The sequence below is a fragment of the Mustela erminea genome, chromosome 19 (assembly GCF_009829155.1).
Source record: "Mustela erminea isolate mMusErm1 chromosome 19, mMusErm1.Pri, whole genome shotgun sequence".
NCBI lineage: Eukaryota > Metazoa > Chordata > Mammalia > Carnivora > Mustelidae > Mustela > Mustela erminea.
The window spans coordinates 49,894,374-49,916,776 of NC_045632.1; the positions used below are offsets into that span (position 1 = coordinate 49,894,374).

The 22,403-nt window shown below is 39.3% G+C and overlaps 1 protein-coding gene across 2 annotated transcripts in view; it reads left to right on the forward strand.

Annotated features, from left to right (window-relative positions):
- CNTNAP4 (contactin associated protein family member 4) overlaps window positions 1–22,403 on the forward strand; it is a 238,827-nt gene that overhangs the window by 23,618 nt on the left and 192,806 nt on the right. For both annotated transcript variants that reach the window (XM_032325430.1, XM_032325431.1), the window contains exon 2: window positions 11,235–11,345. In XM_032325430.1, the coding sequence (XP_032181321.1) occupies window positions 11,235–11,345 (111 nt within the window). The remainder of the gene's footprint in view (window positions 1–11,234; window positions 11,346–22,403) is intronic.

Sequence of the window (22,403 nt, forward strand, 5' to 3'; positions counted from 1 at the left end):
TGACACTGTGTTTAGCATGTTAAATGCTACCCCCCTCTCCTTCTCAAGAGAAAATTCCTATAATAAAATTTTGTAAGAGATATCCAGCTAAATTTTATTCATTTCCAACTCTTGGAGTTTTGGATTTATAATAATAAACACTTAGGGCAGCAATCACAAACACTTATATGTACTTATACACCAGGTGCCAGTACTCTTTATATGCTGACTCATTTAATCCTCAGAAACCCCTATTTACCTTAGTATAATCGTGTTCCCCATTTAGAGATGGGGGGAGGCAGTTTCAATGAAGCGTTTAAGATCACTTAGTAATTGGAGGAGACAGGACTTGAGCTGAGGGAGGATGGCTCCAAAGCTGTACTTGAACTCACTATGCTACACCATGTGCTGGTTTCTGCGCGGGGTGACAGTACAATGTGATGCTGATCATGTGATCCCAGCAAGTGGAGACCCAGAACACCTCGGAGGTGCCATGGTAGATGCCTGTTCAGGTTAGGGACCTTCCAGAAGGGAGTGAGGGGTGGTGGCTCTCAGGAGGAGTGACATATAGTAAAGGGAAGTATGGCTGTGACTTGGAAAGGAAGCAGTTGCTCAAAATGCCCCAGCTTTGTGCACTGAGGAGAGGCTTTGGGTAATCTTCCAGTTGGCTTTGGGAATGAACCAGTCTTGTCTGTCTCAAATTGCAATCATATGTGTGGATTCTATTAACTCTAAGGGCTTACTAAAAATGGGAGCTCTCATCTTTAAAACAATATATGTGTGTCCCCACATCAGACTCAAAAGTGCATTTTAACAATGAATGGGCAATATTTTGAGGCATAGAATCTGCAAAAAATTTCCTTTCTTGGTTCTACACCTCTAGTTTGGTAACTGTGGTAGGCGGTGTAATGGCCTTCCAAGGATGTGCACATCTTAATCCCTGGAATCTTTGACTATGTTACCTTTGTTGGGCATAGAGGATTTTGCAGATGTTATTAGATTAAGGCTCTTGAGATGGGGAGATTATCCTGGATTATCCAGGTGGGCTCAGGGTCATCACAAGAATTCTCAAAAGTAGAAGCAGCAAGAGAGTCAGGGAGAGGTGTGATAATCAGAGGCCATATGTAAGGCAATGAATGAGCCTGTAGAAGGTGGAAAAGGGAAGCACTCAGATTCTCCCCCAGAGCCTCCAGAAGAAACATCGCCCTGCTGAAACCTTATTTTAGCCCATGAAGTTAAGTCTGAACTTCAGACATCAGAACTGTAAGATAATTAATTTTTGTTGCTTTCAGAGACCACCAAGTTTGTGGCAATTTGTTATATCAGCAACAAACAGCAAACTTACTACAGCAGCCATTTACTTTCTCTGTCTCTGTTCCTGGGCTATGAAAAACACAGAACTGTCTGCGTAATACACTCAAGAATTTTTACATGAACCTATTAGAAAGAAAAAGAAAAAGGAGAAGAAAAAGTTCTGTATAATATATTACAAACCTATTTTCTTTTAAAGAAACGTCTTCATTACCACTTGGCTGTAGTTGTCCTACCATGGATTTAATGTCAGTTTAATCTGCGTCTTACGTTCTGAAATCTATTTGAATTATTTTGAGTTTTATACTGTCTAAAGTTTCCCTGTAAGTCCTTTTTAAATCAAGAGTCAGTTCTGAAATTTAGATGTGGTCGTAAAAGGAACTGCTCAAAGTTACGGGTCCTCAATCTCTTCATCACAGTGTCACATGCGACCATTTTGTCGGGAAAAGTTCATGACGTGTGCAGGGTCTTAGAGCTCTGATATCTCTTTGCTTTGTAATTATTTGTTTTACCTTTTCAACTTTGGTTGGTTTTGTTGTTGGATTTGTAGGTCTCCTTGTCCTAAAATCTGGACTTTAAATAGTTACTATTAAGCCTCTAAAATCAATCAGCCTCTGGCTGTGTTGTCATTAAAAGTTAACTGCCTTCCCATTAATCCATTAATCGTGCAGATTAATTGGGAAAGCGGTTCAAACCAAGGCTCTAACTTGGGACACATAAGCCCGTGTTTGCCTCCAAGTGAAAGTTTATCCCATTAACATCACAGCTTATTAAACAATTATATATATAATTCACACATGGCGTCTGTAGGACGAAATGTATATATGGCATCTATAGGAGAAAATGTATAGAACCTGAGAGGCTGCTGCAATAATAAATTCTTGACAACGAGAAAATCTCCCCATGAGTCTGACCACTTCTAGAAAAAATACCGATACTTACTTGTTTTAAATTGCGGCAATATGTTGTTCTTAGATTTAAGCCACTGATGGACAAAGCTAGAAGCTCATGTTTGTCTTACTTCATATACCTAAAGCTAGTACCCTCAAGTGTTAATTTTCATGCTGAGGTCAAATTTAATACTCAAAGAAGCTAAAGAATTTAGCAGTGGTCTACACTCAGTGGTGTTTAATTGAGTTGAAATGTTATTTTAGATGATGAAGAGAGATGAAATTAGGATCGGCCTATATTTTGTCGCCTGCTCTTCTGAAAATTTTTTTTTATTTAAAACCACTTATATCACTATTCCTTAAAACTTCTTTTTCTTGCCAGAATGTTACTGTGTAGTAGCTGCCTCCATACATGGGTGGTTGACTTAGCTGTGGAGGGAAGAAGGGGGTTTGTATGGAACACAAACCACTTTTCAATCTTTAAACCAGCCTGATGAAGCCATAGGAAAAGCAGAAAGACATTGCAGAAGGAACAAAACTCTCCATTGGATAGGGATTAATCTGGAAGTCTGTTTTATTGGTTTCTGAGCTAGCGTGGTACTGGCTGCACTACTCCCCAGACGAAGGAAGTCAGAGTGTGACCTGGAATGGGGCACAGTCACAGGAGAGTCCTAGCTCTCCCCCATGTGATTCCATTCTGCAGCCAGGATGCATTACTGAAGGCGCCGGTTCCACCTTTAGTTCCAGAGACAACCTGGAGCTGATCCATGTTTTTTTTTTTTTTTTAATCTGTATCTGTTTTATTTTAGTTTAAATTTCTTTTCAGTGTAACAGTATTCATTGTTTTTGCACCACACCCAGTGCTCCATGCAATCCGTGCCCTCTCTAATACCCACCACCTGGTTCCCCCAACCTCCTACCCCCTGCCCCTTCAAACCCTCAGATTGTTTTTCAGAGTCCATAGTCTTATCCGGAGGCTAATGATGCTTTTCAGATATACCTGGGTCTTCTGGAGGTTCTTAGGATGAACTTATGGGGCTTTTCTTTGATGTGCTGAGCGAATTTCTGAGATGATTATAATTGTGCAGATGAGTCTGCAGAGTTGGGAAGAACTTATTATCATGGCAGTAAAGGAAGACCCTGAGAAGAGGCAAAAGCTAATGGTTCTGAGTTCACTATCACAAGGGAGTCAGCCATCATCACTTGTGTTGGACAGAGACTCAGAGGCAGGCATTATGGAAGGAAAGCTTTCTACCTGGAGGTATGCTCGGGTTGGAGGCTTCTGACATAGGGAAGCAGAAAGCAGACTGAGCAGAAGCAGGACATCCTATATGATTTATCAGGTGTGTGTATTTGGTTCCTTCTATAATTGGTAGAGATATAGAAATCTCTACTAAATACATTTATCCAGTACTAAGTTGAAAGCAGAGGTAAAAATTAGCAAAATTCCAAGTTATTAGCCAAGTCCTGGCTGTTTGGGGCCAATCGATACAGGGGTTATTATTTGGCTTTTGGGCTTGTTACTGTAGATAGTAGGTTGGCTTCCTGGACTGCTTGCTGTAGGTTATAGGTCAGAGTTGTATTTTTGTATATCATCTGGCCATTGCCCTTTTGTATACCTATTCTCTAGCTGCGCAAGAGTCAGAGGTGCCTGAGGGACTGGATCCTGTGCCATGCCAGGGTGGGGAGATGGGACTACTCCTTGAATCTTGGAACTAGGCCTGAACAATTTGTAGAACTAACTTAGCCTGGGCTTATGGTAAAAGAACAATATTATTGTCTAATTTTTTGGATGAGGTCTTGGCTTGTACACAGTATTTTTTATATAGGCTAGCACAGTTCCTTAATTTCTTAGATTAATTGATGATTCCTAATTTCAACTAATGACAATTTCAATAATATAGATTACAATAAGACATTTTGTTCAAGGAAATGGATTTCTTGACAAGAAGGCCATTCCTTAATCCTGATTCTGTCAGTGGAATATTTGGACTAGATCTTTCTGAGAAGACTGAGATTCTGTTGTTTCTAAATCTCCTTGTCTAAGATCTCAATCTGCCTCGAGCTGTATGGGAATTTTAAAATATTTTAAGCATGGGAGTGCCTGGGTGGCTCAGCTGGTTAAGCGTCTGACTCTTGATCTCCACTCAGGTCTTGATCTCAGAGTTGTGAATTCAAGTCCCACTTTGGTTAAAAAAAAAAAAAATTAAGTATGTTTGCTCTCTATCCTATCCTGTCCCATTATATCCTATCCTATTCAATCTAGTCCTATCCTTCTCCAATGCATAGTCCTCTGGGAAACATGATTTACTAGCAGACATGCAGTGATTTTGGCAGGACTCCAAATAACAGAGAAGGTGGTTTTACTCAGTGACAACTTAGCTCAATGCTGCTGCAAATCAGACCTTTGTTTTGGTCAAGTATATTTAAGATTACCAATACTTGTTTCAATAGTATACTCACTCAGAATAGGAGTTCTGTATCCTTGGGTAGATTATTTAACCATGGTATACCTTTTTCTTCAATTGTCCGATGGAGTTAATACTATCAAGTAATACAGACTATTTGTCAGGATCAAATGAGTTAATACATGTGAAGCACTGAGAACATAAGCAGCTAATAACATATACCCATTATCTTAGTACAGGTAGTATTACACAGAGATTAAGAAAATTGAATTACTTTTATTAAAAACTGAACAGCTTTTACTTACTTATGAGAATTATGCATTAAAGCCCTTAGTAAAATAAAATTAAATTACTTTCAATCGAGCTATATTAAAATACTTTCACTGTAGCTTGCATCTTTATTTGTAAGAGGCTATTGAGTTTTTTATATACACAATTTGCCAGAGATCTAATTTATCATTGTCTTTTAATGACCATGGTAAGTTTTTCTCTCAAGTGAAGAATAAATGGTGATTTTTCTGAGATATTGACCCAAAAGCTGTAGGTTTGTGTATCTTTGTATGTGTGTGTGTATATGTGAAAATGTCTCAATATAAATTAGGTTAATATGGATATTCTAACATAATTCATTAAAATTATCTTCTACATGTAATCAGGGTATAGAATTTTTTTTTAACAAAAATAGATTAAAAACTCTAGTTTCACATTTCTGAGTGTATCAAGGCTAATGTGGAAATTCTAATATGACTTTCAGAAAGGTTGAATAAAAAGTAACAATTTTGGAAAAACACAGAGTAGAGAGTCATGTTCATTTCTTCCTCTAAAAAAAAAAAAGGGGTTAATTAACCAAACATGTACTACTGCGGTTTTGAATAGTACAATCCTTCCCCCTTAATGACTGTATTTTTTTTTAAGATTTTATTTTTATTTATTTGACAGACAGAGATCAAAAGTAGGCAGAGAGGCAGGCAGAGAGAGAGGGAGAAGCAGGCTTCCAGCTGAGCAGAGAGCCCGTTGCGGGACTTGATCCTAGGAACCTGGGAGGGCAGAGGTCATAACCCACTGAGCCACCCAGCGCCCAATGACTGTATTTTTAAATTTCATTAGCCGCTGGACTCTTAATGAGCTCCTGCCCTTTGACCTTGATGTACCCCCCACCTGATCCCTCCGATCATAGAGATGTCAGGCTGTACTCGGTCCACATCTGGTTCCTGCAGGGAGTTGGGGCAGTGGAGTTGGTTACTCACCTGTGGCCGCTGAGCTGGGTGAGGGGTGGGAGGGGTGGGAGCTGAGTCCCTAGCATGTACTGCGGGCAGCCCAAAGCCTGGGTGGAAGTTGTGATGACTCCCGTTCTGCCCACTAGCCCCTAGGAGGAAAGCGGATGCAGGCCAAAGCTCTCTTGCTGGGAGGTAGACAGCCCAGTCTGTCCCACGTGCGGGTGGTGAGGGGTGCAAAGAGCAGCCCCGGAGCCAGGGCGATCTCAGTCTCCCTGGGCCGATCCTAACAGGTGGGGAGGGCAGCGAAACAGTTCCACCCTGCTCCTGTCATTCGGAAGCCTTCCTTCTCCGTGTCAAAACACAGATCGAGAGGAGTTGGGGGCTAGGACCTCCACACCAGGGCAAAGCAAGGGCTGTAGAGAAAAAGAATGGGCAGCACATATGCCAATGATGGGCCAGAAGCAGAGGTGAGCGGCCTGCAGCCCTGGGGGAGAAGTGGGCTGGGGTAAGAGCCCCAGCCTGGGCAGCACATCTGCTCACAGCAGCAGGAGGGGTCCGCAGAGGTGGAAGGGATGGTCCCAAACTGCCCCCTCCACAGTTAGCACAGGTGCTCCCTGCTTGATGACTTGTGCGGTGGGCAGTCCTTTGGAGACTTACAGGGATGGGTGTGAAGGCCCTGTACTGTACGCTGTATATTTATGTTTGCAAATGTATACATTATATATGTAATACATGTGTTGTATGTATAATATATAATGTGTATATATTTATAATAATATGATATATAATATGTATAACCTATAGCATATTCAGACATGTAAATACATGTGTACTAATGCATATGCAACTTTGAATCTGCAAAATATTTACACATATAAATACATATTTTTATACATTTATATATACATATAATGTATAAACCATATAATGTATATATATATTCTGGTTTGTGTGAATTCATGTTTATGTATATGTATACATGTATGTATTCTTTTTTAAATGACACATTTATATGTATATGTGTTCATATAAAATATATTCATATATATTTATGAGGATGGCATACAGTGAATGCCATCACTTATAATTTAATAGTCAACTTAGCATTTATACAGCCTTTATACACATTATAAATGTACATGTATACATTACGATATATGTATGTACATATATGTATTAAATTATCTATATATTATACACACATACATATTATACACACACATATATAAGTACACATTTGTGCATATGCAAATATACTATGTGCACACTGTAATACATACATACTATTATGTGCATAAAATAAATGTACATATATATACATCTCTGATGTAGGGACCAGGATGGTCATGATCTGACATAGTATTTTGTTTAAAAATAATACAATTATGTTTCTGAACTGACTTAGTATGTTATTTCAGATTTGATTGCTCCTTGCTTAAATACTTACATATTTATGCACTCTGAACAATGATCATATGCTATCTGAGAAGCTGTAAATTATTAATCATGAAAATTTGAGGAAGCCAAGAGTTCTAGATGAGAGATTAGTCCAGAGAAGACTAGTTCACTGGGTTGCTTTTCTAGAGTCTAGGATAGAGTTTCTCAGCTACTGCACTATTGACATTTGGGACTGGGTAATTCTTTGTCTTAGAGGGTTGCCCTGTGCACTATAGGATGATGGCAGCACCCCTGTCCTCCACCCACTAGATTCTAGAATTTCCCCAAGCTGTGATGACTAGAGTGTTTCCAGATGTTGCTAACTGTCCCCTGGGGTGTTAAGTCACCTTCAGTTGTGGTTCACAGCTTTGCAAGTCTAGAACGTGTATTTCACTGCATTTACTGGTGCAATCAGAGAAAACTTGTTTTCTGAATTCAGTTCACAGGAGACTGATGTTTAATCCATAATTCCATTTTCTTAAGGTCTAGAGGGAACTATTCCTTTTACTCCAGACTTGATATTGCCATCTGAAACCTCCCTCCCTTGTTTCAAGACTGTTGAAGATCAATAGTTTTACAGTTTATTTATTATTTTATAGTTTTTTGGTAATAAGTTGCTTGGCACATCTGGAATAAGAGTAATACGACTTTTTTTTTTTTTTAAAGATTTTATTTATTTATTTGACAGAGAGATCACAAGCAGGCAGAGAGGCAGGCAGAGAGAGAGGGGGAAGCAGCCTCCCTGCTGAGCAAAGAGACCGACATGGGGCTCCATCCCAGGACCCTGAGATCATGACCTGAGCCAAAGGCTGACATTTAACCCACTGAGCCACCCAGGCACCCCAATAATACAACTTCTTGAGAGACAGTTGTTTATGTCAGCACTCAGACCAATAACTGGAACTTTACCAAATACCAGAAGCCTCCTTGACCCATTTCCCATATCCCATGTCTTTTCCCCATTAAATGAAATCACACCCATTCTCTTATTTTAATCCCACCATAAGCTAAAAATAGAACAGTATTGATTCTCAGTTTATAATGGCAAAAACAAATGAGCAGTAAATATATGCCCTCACGAGTGATTGCACTGGAGAGGCATTTTACATCTGAAACGTCGATTTGAATCTGCATAATTGATTGTGAATTGCAGTTAAACACCCTTTTTTGGTCACACTTACACCTGAATACTAATAATGATTCAAAAATGACTGTACTTCTGGTAAATACACACCGGCACAGGCCCTCTCCCCATAGAGATCAGGCACTTGTTTGCACGTGCAGATGCAGACATGGCCCTTTCCACGGTGCTCTAAGGCGTTTTGGTAAGTTGCTCATGGTTGGGCATAATCAGAACTCCCTCTGTCACCCCATGGATTATGTGTCTCTTTATGTCTGTCCTCCTTAATACTTGAATTACCACCAGATGGACAGGGTCAGTACTTAGGCCAATCAGTAGACATGCAGGGACTGTGGGCCAGTTACCAAGTCTGTCCTAAGAGTTAGCTGAAGAACTTCAGGTATGCAGGAAGAAAAAGTGGACTCTAAATGAAAATGAAATGATCTTAAAAAGTAAAATGTTATCTCAGGCAAATTCTTCTGAAAGACATGCTGATGTTAAGTTGGCATTCCTTATCTCTTATACTCTAGACATTTAGCTTTAAAGAAAAACATTTCCAATAGCAGGACTGCACAAATATTGTAGTTTGAATACTAAAGCAATGAAACTACTAATGACTTTAAAAATAACTGTTCAGGCAGAATAAGCTTCATAAAATTTCAAATGAATCTAGATAATTCCTAGATTAATTTAAATGAAATTGCTTACTGTTAATTTAAAAATTAGGACAATAACCTTGCATGATTTTTAATTACCAATTATGGTAAATTCTAAATATGAAAGAAATGTTTTTTTCTGATTAGAGTAAAACATGGCAACAACTTAATAATTGTATAAAATAAAATACAAATATATAAAGATTGAATATATTGAAGAACTAACTGAATGAAATAAGTGTATATGGATATTGTGGTCACCAGGAGATCATTCTTATCCCTTCCCTCTTTCTTGGTGCCTTATTTTAAATTTTGTATGTGGTACACATAAAAGCATAGAGGATGGGGCGCCTGGGTGGCTCAGTGGGTTAAAGCCTCTGCCTTCGGCTTAGGTCATGATCCCAGGGTCCTCGGATCGAGCCCCGCATCGGGCTCTCTGCTTAGCAGGGAGCCTGCTTCCTCCTCTCTCTCTGCCTGCCTCTCTGCCTACTTGTGATCTCTCTCTCTCTCTCTCTCTCTCTCTCTGTCAAATAAATAAATAAATAAATAAAAACCTAAAAAAAAGCATAGATGATAGACAGATGTGTGCTTTCATATATATCCTTATGTGCATGTTGATATATACATACATGTATATACACACACAATAGACACATTACCTTCCTCCAGAAGTATCCACTATCCTGAATTTTATGCTTTTCATTTGTTTTTTTAAGTAGTTTTTAAAAATTCACATGTATTCCTAAACAACATATTGCTTAGCTTTGCTTATTTTTAAGATACTTAAAACTATCAAGTATGTCTTATATGGTCTCTTATAATTTGATTTTTTTCACTAAAAATTTTGTGTCTAAAGATCCAAGTATATCTTTGGTGTTCATTACTGTGTTTTCTTTGTACTGATGCAGATTACTCCACTGTGATGAGTACTACAATTCATTGATCTGTTCTTTGGTCATTGGCTGTTTGAGTTGTGAACGATTGTTTTCTATTATGAACAGTGCTGCTGGAAACTGCATGTCTCCTGGTGCACAATGCTAGAGTTTCTCTAGGTCAATGTTTGCCAACTTTTCTCTTCTCATAGGACAGTGAAAATACTAGTACTTGTATCACATCCTTGGGTTAGAAAGGCAAACTCCTTGAGACCAGCGGTTCGTCCTAGGGATACTGTGCCCAGGATGGCATATATATCAGGGGAATTGGAGGAACGTCAGGGTACGGAAAGTTCAAATGCACAAGCTAATGACAAATTGTTTTTTTAAGTAGGTGCTCAAATTTACACTCCCACTAGCAGCCTGTTGGAGCTTCTCTTGGCCCACATTCTGCAGATGATCTGGTGTTGTCAAAATCCTTAAATCTTGAGAATATACTGTCTGTAAAATAGTATCTAACTGTAGTCTTGATTTACACTTCTTTTTACTGATGAGTTAGATCATCAGTTTATATAGGTTCTGTTCTGTGAGCTTTCCGCTCTTCCCTTGTGCTGTTTTTCCAAGTGTGTTTTCTGATTTAAAGGTAGTTTTTCTTTCTCTCTGTCTCTCTTTTTTAAAAAAGATTTATTTATTTTAGAGAGAGAGTGTGTGTGTGAGTTGGGGGGTCAGGCAGAGGGAAAGAATCTTCAGGCAGAGTCTCTGCTGGGCATGGAGCCTAACCCAGGGCTTGATCTCATAAGCCATGAGACCATGACCTGAGCTGAAACCAAGACTCAGACGCTCAACCAACTGAGCCACCCAGGCAACCCCATTTATCTTTATTTTATTTTATTTTCCTTAATTTGGCATACTAATCATATGCTGTTTTGCATGCACTTTTCACAGGTGATGTTTCTCTTTATGTGTCCTTTGGCAACCATAATTTCTTAATTTTAATATAGTTTAATTTATAAATCTTTCCTTGTATACATTTTTTATAAATTCAGTATACTGACTGGGTATTTTTGTTTCTTGCTTTTGGTAAACCTTTTTTCCACTTCAAGATATTATAATTTCTGTGGAAATTTTTCTTCCCTATTTTCCTATTCTCTTGTCTTTAAATTCTTTTTTCTTTTCTTACTGAACTTAATAGCCCTCGAATGGAAAATTGCATATAAGCAATGGGCATGTTGTTCGAGATCCTGGTACTTTTTTGTTTGGTTTTGTTTTGTTTGTTTGACCTGTTGGATCCAAGAAAGCTGTCAGCGCTGTACTAACCTGAATGTGGATTTTCCCTTTTGGTAGATGATTGTGATGAGCCTCTGGTGTCCACCTTGTCTCAGGCATCATTCAGCAGTTCGTCCGAACTTTCTAGCAGTCATGGTGCTGGATTTGCAAGACTAAATCGAAGAGATGGTAAGTCTGCTTTTTTTCCTTCTGATCGGTTCATGATGAATCTCATTAATTTTCTATTCTCTTATAATAAAATCATTACAAGTGATATATTGTGAAAGGAAGTTCATTTCTCAATCAACAAATGGCTGGAACTCATGGGACATATAGGGCTTGTAGGACTGGTTCTGGAATGGCCAAGGGTCACATCCTATTTTAAAATCCTGTATCATCATTTCAGCACCAGAAGAACCGAATTCCTTCAGTATGGTGAGCTTCATAATATCTCTTATAAAATAAACCTTTCCACAACAATATACAATCATTATGTATATAGTAGCCATGAAAATTTAATTGACCCTCTATTTCAAGTTACATAGGAAGCTCACAAGAAGAGGTAATTTTCAAGGATGCTAGTTATTTAAAAATAAGAATCCCACAGTTTGTTTCATTCTCAATATAGGTGACACGATTTTCTTTCCTGTGGAGGAAAGAGAACTTAATAAGTTTCGTGCTCCTGTAGGAATACTCAGTTCATACTGTTGACAATCTCTTAGGTAGGTTGTGTTTGACTTCTTGACTATGTTTAAAGGAAGGTGTGGATAATTAAAAGGCAACTTGCTATTGAAGTAAGAGAGAATTTCAAAACTCTGCACACTTAGAGACAGCATCATCGTGGCCCCTTTCCATAATACGCTAAGGCAAAAGCCATCTGCACTTACATTCTATGGAAGGAGGCTTGGCAATCCTAACACAGAAAACATTTTTAGCAACCATGAAAAAATAGACACCGACATCATATATTATTGAAACCGCGATTTGCTCATTTATTATCCCCTTCTCGCTGCCATATGTCAGCCACTTCTCATTTTTCTCCTTGGTGTTATCCTTGGTGCTATTGTAATGCTTGAGCACAATGAACATTGGACATAACAAATGGATCATACGTGTGTCTGTCTGTCTGTCTGTGTTTTGCCATCTGGTACACATGATAAATATCTGATACTTTAGCATGACTTTAAATTTAAGTTTATTTTAAAATGATATCTTCTCTTATTTAAGACAATCACTTATGTGTGTTTCTGGGTGTGAAAGCATCAGTGGGAGAGCAAACATGGAGATCCTTGTATCAGATGGGGAATTTGAGGAGCTTTGAATACATTTGCGTAGACCCTGCTTGTCAGTTACATTTATTTGCCTTGTAGTGAGGGTTAATGGTCACACTGGACTCTCTCTCCCTATTTGCAGTTCTGAATTTTTTGACTGACCAAAGGCAAGTGAGCTCTCCTAGCCTCTCTGGAGACCAGTCCAGGCCCTGCCCCCACAGTTCTCCTAGCAGAAATGCTGACATCACTGATCTTACAATGAGCCTTCCCTCTTATAGTCCTTTTCAAAGTAGGGCAGGCTTTTACATTTACCACAGCTCCATTTGAATAAGAAGAGCTTTCTTAGAATCTGGCCCATGGAAGGGTACAAAATTTAATTTAACTATTTATCGTTGTTTTGTTTGTTGAAATTTAATAAATCACACAAAATATATATGTTATTAATTGGATCAGGTCATATTTTACATTTATTTATAGACTCATCAGAAGTCTTCATGAGTGAGACTCATTTTCATTCTTAATTCATTTCTATGGCTCTTGGTGAACCACAATATCAAACTTCATGAATCTCATTTGCATGTTAATGAAATGGAGAAACAAAACAGGATCATTTTAATTATCTTTTGCTGGTTGTCAACCTACTTTATTACATTTTTTCTTTTTTATTTAGTTTTTCTTTTTTCTTTCCTCTTAATTACATCAAGTGTTTACAAAGGAATGTCAGATTTTGAGTGATTTATTAAAGGCTATATATTATTTCTACTATCTACATTTCTTGTAGTCTATTTATTTATTTATTTATTTTTAAAGATTTTATTTATTTGAGAGAGAGAGAGAGCATGAGTGGGGGGCAGGGAATGAAAGAAGCCGGCTCCCTGCTTAAGCGGGCTCCCTGCTCATCAGGGAACCCGGCATAGGACTTGATCCCAGGACCCTGAGATCACGACCCAAGCCAAAGGCAGTCACTTAACTGACCGAGCCACCTAGGCACCCCTCCTTGCAGTATATTTAGACTGTGGAAGGGTGTTTCGTCAAGTCAGGAGGTCATGTATAAATAAACCAAATCAACAAATAAAGGTCAAAGTGTCCCAGAAATACAGATAGAGTGACCTCTCTCTTGTGGAATCTAGAAATCTTAAAGCCAAAGAAAGACCATCGAGAAACAAAGAATCAGGCTCGTCCAGCTGCTGTTCTCTCTCTGCTCGCTAAATGTCTTGGTTAACTGTGAACATAACGAGGCTCCATTATTCCCGTGCTGGGAGAAGGGGACCAGGAAAAGATACTGTTGAATACAATGAGTTACCAGGAGAGAGGAAGAAAAATGAACCTTTCAAAGGAATATTAATTAAATTTTACCAGTTGAATACTATTGTGGGTTGAGTTGTGTCCTCCAAAAGGACGTATTCAAGTTCTCACAGATACTTACCCACGAGTCTCTATTTGGATATAGGGTCTCCACAGTGTGATCAAGTTAGGGTCGTATGGGATTAGGTCATACTGGCTTTGGATCAGGGAGCTCCAGATCAGGCCTTCTAAGGAGAATGAGATTTGGAGACACACAGAGACAGAAGAGACCAAGAGAAGAAGGCCACGTGGAAATGGGAGATGTAGAAATGGAAGCAGAAATTGGAACGATATGGCCGCAAACCAAGATAGGTGTGTATTGCTAGTCACTGCCAGACGCTAGGAGGAGGCTGGGAAGGAGTCTTTTCTAAAGCTCCAGAAGAAGGAGCATAGACCTGCTGACACCATGATTTTGGACTTCCAGCCTCCAAAACTGTGGAAAATAAGTTCTGTTGTTTTAAGCTGCCCAGTTTGTGATATTCAGTGTTAGCAGCCTGGGCAGCTAGTACCAGTGCCGTTGAGCAAATAACTTCTTTTCCATACTTGTTTGTACTGGGAGGATGACTCTCAACTTGAACCTGGAAGATTTCATAGCTCAGAGGACTGTAATCCAGATGTAACGGTAAATAACACAGACAAACAAAAAGCCATCACTGCTAATACTGGCTACATAATGGGATTCAGCCCCTCTCTGCCTTTATATAATACCATATTGTTACAGTTTCAGTGTAGTTTGAATTATGATGGGCACCTAAAGTTACTGCTGTCAATGTCAAGTTCAAACAGGTTCTAGTGCACCATTTGATAGTCCAAGTGTGTTCTTAGGACAGAGTGTAAGGAAGCCACTTAAGTAGAACTGTTCTTCATGCTGCAGTGTAATCCAAATGACAATTTGTATTTTCATGTGCTCGGGAAACCTAGGAAATGGTTTATTGCAAACTGATATACTTGTGCGTACACGTAAAATAGTAAAGTAGTAAATAAAGTTATTATGCACAGCAAAAATAAAATACTTACAGGTATGAGTATAAACATATATACGTGCATGTGTTTATTTATATAGCAGATTGCTTCCATAACCGAAAAATATGGTAAGTTTTCTCTCATCTATTCTGTAAGATCAAAATATATCCTATTTTGCTAGAAAGTTGAATGTTTGTCTCTATTTTCCCACTGTCAGTTTTTTTTAACTGCAGCTAAACCCTTCTACTCGAAATGCTTACAGAGCAGTGCTTCCCCATGCCTATAGAATTTGCTGTTAAAATCAAGCATCTATCTGTAGAGAAATTAGCATATTTGGTTAATTGACAGAACTCCCATTTTCAGATGTACTTCTAAGAGAATAATTATGATATTCTATACAGGGTTATTTGGTGATTTTTACTGCCCTAAATTACTGTGCTTGTTCGCATACAACTATCATGCCTAAATTAAAACCCAAAAGAAAAATCCCCAAGGTATGCATGATGCATGTCAGTGCTGAAAAGGACAGATAAGGTGAATGTTTCCTGCTGTTAAACAGATTGCATAAAATCTCTTATAATTATCACATTTTAAAAAAGATAACAATAATGCACTTAATAACAATTCTTTTCCTTTATGAGGAAAAGAATAGGAGATGAATTTTGCACAGAACTGGAAAGACTCAAGCCTAAGGAAAGGGGAGCCTCATTGGCGCAGTGAGTGTGGGTCAGGAGTGTGCCTGAGAGGTCCCCAGGACAAGAGATGGGGTGGACAAGCTTCCCGACTGAAAAGGATACGGATTTGGTGCATTGGGGATGGACTTTTCTTGTATGTGTTAGGGAACAAAGATGCCAGCAATTTATTTGCTTCTGTATTCTGTTTCCCCATTAAACCCAGAATCTGATGTGCCTAAGTAAGCCCTTGGCACCTGAGTAATTACCAAATTGCAAGGGGCATACACCTTTATGCTGATTTGGGCTGCGAGTCCATGACTTCTCACCAGCTCTGCCTGATGCCTCTGTCTCCTGCCCTAACTTATCTCCAGGATTAGGAGATACACCGAGATGAGAGCACTTAACCCAACTAAATCCCCGAGTCGTCAGAGCCCTGAGAGTTACCCCTGTAGTCACAGACCACAAGCATCCCCAGCACACTTGAACCTTAGCTAACGTGCTCTCATACTCTCTCTGTCCAGTGGATCATAAAATTTTAGGTGAAAAGCAGACACCTCTGGATTAGACATATCTGAGACAGTTCACCATTCTAGGGTTTAAATTACTGAAAACTCTTACTCATTTAAGGACAGAAAAAAAATTTAACTACTATGATTTAATTTTCTACTTTTCTTTCTTTTTTTTTCCCTATTTTTAAAGATTTATTTATTTGAGAGAGTGGAGAGGGGAAGAGTAGAGGGAAAGGGCAGGAGAATCTTAAGCAGACTCGGGACCAGGCACAGAACCTTATGAGAGCTCCAAGTGGGGCTCAATCCCACGACTCTGAGATCACAGCCTGAGCCAAAACCAAAAGTCGGATGGACAACCGACTGTGCCACCCAGACACCCCTTTAATTTCCTTATTTTCTGTTGAAAGAATAGGGTTGGTACTGAAGTGGTATTCGCTTTATGGAAAATGATGGCTCTGATATGACCATAGGAAAAGCACTGTCCCAAGAGAATGTTAAACAGTTTCAAAGCGTGTCCTGAGCATTAACCACAGTTTAGCAAACCTTACGGGACCAAAGGTAATCTCGGGAAATTTGGGCTTCCATGTAACTCTGGTAGGAAGAGTTGATTTCTTCCTGACTAATTACAAAGCTAAACAGTAATTACACTTATCTTTTATATGTCCATTAGTAGCTCGAAGCCAAGATAAAACATTCTCCTATATCCTTAGTCAAAGTCTGTGAGCTAGGGTCATCTGATGGTTCTACTTAAAATATTCTACTTTTTTAGCAACCGGAAATTGGTTTATGAGGTTAAAAAAGAACTTCCGAAGAGATTAACATTTTGATAAAGGTCTGGAAAATGAAGTTCTAGATCAATTTTATGGTCCGTGGTGTGTCACCTGTGCTTATAGATTATAGTTTGTATGCTGGCCTTGAGAAGGTGGAATAAAAATGAGTGCAGATTTACATCTTATTTCTCCATCTACCTACATCCTGTGTTCATTAAAGCAGAGGAGAGCTTCCTGTCATTTCTGTGATTAGTATAGGATCACTTCCACTCTTCTGTTGAGTCACTTGACTTAAGACCAGAGTTGATCATCCACCTAGCTGCTTGGCTCTCTCTTTACTTTGGATGTGGCGGTCCCTTCTGGGCTCCTTCCTTAAGGGTATGTTCCATTCTCTTCTCATCTCTTCTGCCAGAGTCCTGGTCTTCCCTCTATCTTCCCTTTATGGTCTTTGTCTTCCCTCTAGCACACTTCCTTCAGCTTAAGTCAATCTGATAATGTAATCCGAGTAGATGTGTAGATGTGCCAAGTAGCCAATCCTAAGCAATTTATAGTGATTAAAAAAAAAAAAATCTGGTTTTGGCAACACAAAAACTAGATCGCAATACTAAATTATGAGTTGCCTTAGGGAAATGAAATTTTCTCCTTTCCTATAAAAGTGGGGGGTTGGATTCAAGGATCTCTAAGCTCCATGACAATATAGCCTTCTTATTTATACTATTCTATAAGCAATATCTTTTCTTTCTGACTCGCTCTAATAATGGAGAGTTTTTCAAAGCATGTGAGTAAGTGAAAGTGAAGGGCCTTCAATAAGAAAGTAAGTAGGGTAACTTAAGGCAGATTGTTCTTCTCTGTGCCCTCAAGTGAGAAGACACAGAATGCTCCTGGCTTAGGAAATGTCCTAAACTAATCCTAATCCTAAATCTAGGAATTCAAGTTATAGATACTGAATATCGAATACTGAAATTGATACAGTGCCTCAAATTTGGTCAATTAAAATACATTCATAAAATTTAAAGTTACCATTAATATAATGTACCTTTCTTTGCGTATATCTAATACTTTTCAGAGTGCCAAGGAGGAAAACTTCACATGTAAGGACAGACAAAACCGTGAGTTATGGGATCATGTGGTGTGGTAGGTGGACTCTTCCAGAAGCACACCCTGGGCCATGATGAGGTGCCGGTAGGTTATTAGGGGGTATCTACCAGGAGAATACAGTGAGGGAGGTGGGGGAGAAAGCAGAGAGAGGAAAGGAAAGAACCCAAATAACTGCAAGTCAAGTCCTATACACAGCCTGATCACCCAGGAAACTCTGGATGTTCAGATTATTCCTAAGCTGTTGTCCTACCTCATGGTAAAGGAACTGAGTCTAGCAAGGTGGCTGGTCAGTTTAGGAAAGTTAATGTCTCAGGCAGCTGGGGCTGCTGTTACAAAATAGTGGTAGATATTTATTTCTTGCTGTTCTGGAGGCTGGGAAGTCTTGAGATTGAGAGATGGTGGCAGATTCAGTTCCTGGTGAGAGCTTGCTTTAGCTAGTAGATAGCCACCTTCTCGCTGGGTGCTCACACAGCCTTCCCTTGATGTGTCTGGGGAGAGTGCTTCTCTCCGTCTTCCTCTTCCTAAAAGAGCACTAATCCCCTCACCAGCGGCCCACTCTCAAGACCTAATTTAAACCGAAGTACTTCTGCAAATTAGCACCAAATACCATCACCCTGGGGGTTAAGGCTTCAACTGTGAATTTGGGGGGGACATATATTCAGTCTTTAACAGCTTCATTTCTATAAACTAGTAAACCAGCTAGAAAGTGTTAACTGCTTGAAGATATCTGATAGAAACCCAAGATAGCCAGGCCTTCAAGGGGGAAAGATCCTGGAGAGAAACGAAATAGTATATAGTGAGCCTGACATTTTCTGCACCAAACAAGAGCTTTAACATATATGAGGAAAAATGGACAGAAACAATAGGAGAAACAGACAATACAAATTGATGCACAAAATGGAGGGAGGACTTTTTAACTGCTCTCTCTCTGACTCGTATTGAAGAGGTAGGCAAAAAACACTGAAAATACAGAAGATTTTAACAGCCAAGTTAACAAATTTGACTAAATATGTAAATATGTAATTTATATTTGTATAATGGGTAGGTTGTATAAAACCCTACCCCCAACAACTACAGAATACACATTCTTATCCAGTGTACGTTTGCATATTTACTTAAGCTTATTCTGGGCCATAAAAATTGTTTGAACAGATCTCAAAGGATTTAAATCCTACAGAGTAAGTCCCTTGGCCATAGTTGAATTAAGCTAGAAATCAATGATTAAGAACAACTTCAAAACCTTAAAAAGGTGTGGAATTTAATTAATATACTTTCCAAAAAGAAATCTCAGTGGAAATTAGGGGACATTTTAATTCAATGATAACCAGATACTGTAGGTCAAAACTGAGATAGCACATATTACAGGCTAGCAGCCTTCCTTGCACATATTACAAAAAAAGGGCAGGCTAAATATTCATGATCTGACCATTGCCTGCTTCTTCTATTTCCTGAGAATTTCTTTTAAAAATGGCAGATTAAACCAAAAGTAAGAAAAAGGACAAGAAAAAAGTACATTGATTAATAAAATAGCAAAGATGCAATACAACCAATAAGACAAAACTATAACAAGAGGATATTTCAACAAACTTTTCTGCTAATCATGGTGAACATTTAAATGAACTGAAAAATTATTGGAAAAACACAACCTAAAAAGTTGTGCCCAAGAAATAAAATGGATAATTTAAATATCCCTCTGTCTGTTAAAGATAGTGAATCCATAATTCACACGCTCCAACGGAGAAAACTCCAGGCTAAAATGCCTTCATACGTGAATTCTCCCAGATACTTTTAAGGAAGATAAAACTCTAATCTTCCACATTCTCTTCCAGAGGACAGAAAAAAAGTCAAAATACTTCCCAGCTCATTCTATGAGGCCAGCATAACCTTGATACCAAACCAGGTCAAGGACAAACAAGAAAGGAAAATTAAAAGTCACTCTCTCTCATGAATATAAATGCAAAATACTCCAAACAAAATGTTAGTCCATATGTGTGGAGGGACTGGGACTGAGCTTCAGAATGAGAATACACCCTCTTGGCTGGAAAGCGCATGTACTCTCCAAGCCGGGTGGGTCGCGTCACCAAAGAAACAGTGAAAGCAGGGGCTTGGAACCTTCCAGTCTGATGTACAGAAGAATCCTGAGCATCTTCCCGAGCAGGGGATCACGCAGAAGTGTGAGGATAGCCAGCAGTAGAAAACCATCTTTTTTTTTTTTTTTGTATTCACTCTTATTAGAGACTATGGTCATTAAAGATGTGCTGTAATCTGTTGGACCTCTCTTGGGTGACACATCCTCTCAGCCACACCTCTATCTCTAGCCAGTGAGGTAAGGAGCAAGTCCAGCTTCCAACAGGTATAACAGGGCCTCTTCTGGGATTGTACCACTTACCTGAAGCTTCCTGTCCATGGTTTCCTTGATGCTCCCAGGGAATCCAAGGGACATTATAATTGTGACTGTGGAGTATGGGGAGTAGTACCTGTCTATGAGGCTGATCTTGACCGACAGAGAATAACAACCAAAAAGGACGGATAAAACCTTCCTGCTTTGTCCTCAGGGTGGGAAGTTCTGAGATGCACTTCAGTAAGGGTGCTCAGAAGTATTAAATTCCTATTTTATTCACACATTGTTTTTCTGATTTTGTTTCGTTGTGTGTGTTGTCTTATATCTCACAGAGCTTCTTTCTCATGATTATTTTGAATTCTTTGTTAGGCAGTCTGAAGATCTTCACTTCTTTGGGGTCAGTTGCTAGATGTTTATTAGTGTCCTTTGGTGGTGTTGTGTCTGCCTGATTTTTTGTGATCTGTATAACCTTGCATTGTTGTCTGCATTTGAAGGAGGATCATGGGACAGGTCCCTGGGCAGGCAGGATTGGTCCCAGACTGTGTCAGAGAAGGTCTGGAACTGATTCAAATGGCTGTGTCAGGGTCCACAGCTTGGACCAACGTCTGCAGGCCTGCTTTCAAGGTCATGGAAGAAAGTGTCTCCTGCCAGACTCCTGGGTGGGCAGGACTACTCAAGGACTGTGGCTAAGAGGGCCTGGAGCCAAGTCACGGGGCCACTTCACAGTCCAGTAGTGTCAAAGTAGGCAGGCCTACCACTAGAGTGGGTGTGTCTCCCTCCATGGGCCTGAGTGGGCAGGACTGCTTCCGGACTGCAGCTGACAGGGTTTAGAATGGGGTACAGGACCCCTTCAAGATCCACAGTCAGATTGAGATTTCAGGACTGACCTCTGGGGGCAGGCTCCTGGAGGGGCAGGACTGCTTCCTGATTGGGCAGTGAGGGACTGGCTCAGTCTCCTCATGGACAGAACTGCTAGGAAGGGCTGGAGCCCAGTTACAGAGCTGTTTCAGGATCTCCTTCTGGATGGAAACTGGAGAGCCTCCCTCCAGGGCTGCCGTCAGTTGTATCTCCTGGAGGGACCCTGGGAGGGCAGAATTGCTTCTGGCCTGTGGCTGGGTCCCAGAGCTCCCGTGATGGCACTTTTCTGTCTATGGAGGGTTGCTAAATTATTGTTGCTGTGGGTAGATATGAGCAGGAGATTTCCTACTCTGCCATCTTGCTGACATCACTTCATATATTCTGTGTCTGTCTATTGTTATCATCCTCTGTCTAATGATCTGTAATTTAAAACCTGTTCCCATAAATTATCTCATTTGATTTTTTACTATAACCCCTTTGAAGGCTCCCCTGCAGATGTAGTTCCATGAGAAAAGATGTGGAAAAATTACAGGATTTTGTAAGGCTCTCTCTTTGTTTCTTCTCAAATAGAACTTTATATCAAAGATTTTCTCCCTCAGTGGGAATTGTCAGGTCCTTAAAGGTCTAATAATTTAAGTAGAAAGCTAGCCCCAAATCCTGTTTAAGTGATTTGAGGATTGTTATTTTTCTCTTATCTTTTCTACCCTTTAAAAAAAAGTTGACATGTAATGAATATTAACAATAGAAAATAAAAGGGACACATGTAAGATGGACTATATAATTGGCCATATAAAATGTAACTAATTTAAAAGACTATATAAAAATATCTGACCATATAAAAATGAAAAACAGGATCAGAGACTCTGTGCCAAAATGAGAATGTTTATGTGGGTTTTTCCAAAGCGTCTTCCTTGACCTTGGCATTGTTCATGCCCTCCTAGAACGAGCTGGCCCTCTGCCAGGGCCTCAGGAGGAGGTCTGTGCAGACAATTCCCACATTTGCGCTGGAGGAGAAACATGTCTAACAATCTCCTTTCTTGTATTTTCAACTGCCTGCTGGAATTTTCCAGCTGCCTATGAGATGTCTTGTCTTTATAAAAAAGCTCAACATATCTTAAGTTAAATATTAAGTTAAATATAACACCTCCAGACCCGCTTCTGCTTGTAATTATTGTTCTTTTCTGATTCCTGGTGGTTATCTTAATCACCATGGCTTAACATTCTTAGACTTTTAGTTCTCTCCTTGATCCTTGCTTCTGAAGATGATAAGTTCTATGTGTGGATGCAGGAAATCTCTCTCTTATATTTTGTTTCTTTGTTTGTCTCCATTGCTATTACCCTTTTGCAGTTTTGGGGTTTCTAACTAAGGTTATTTTAAAGATTTTATTTATTTATTTGGCAGAGAAAGAGATCACAAGC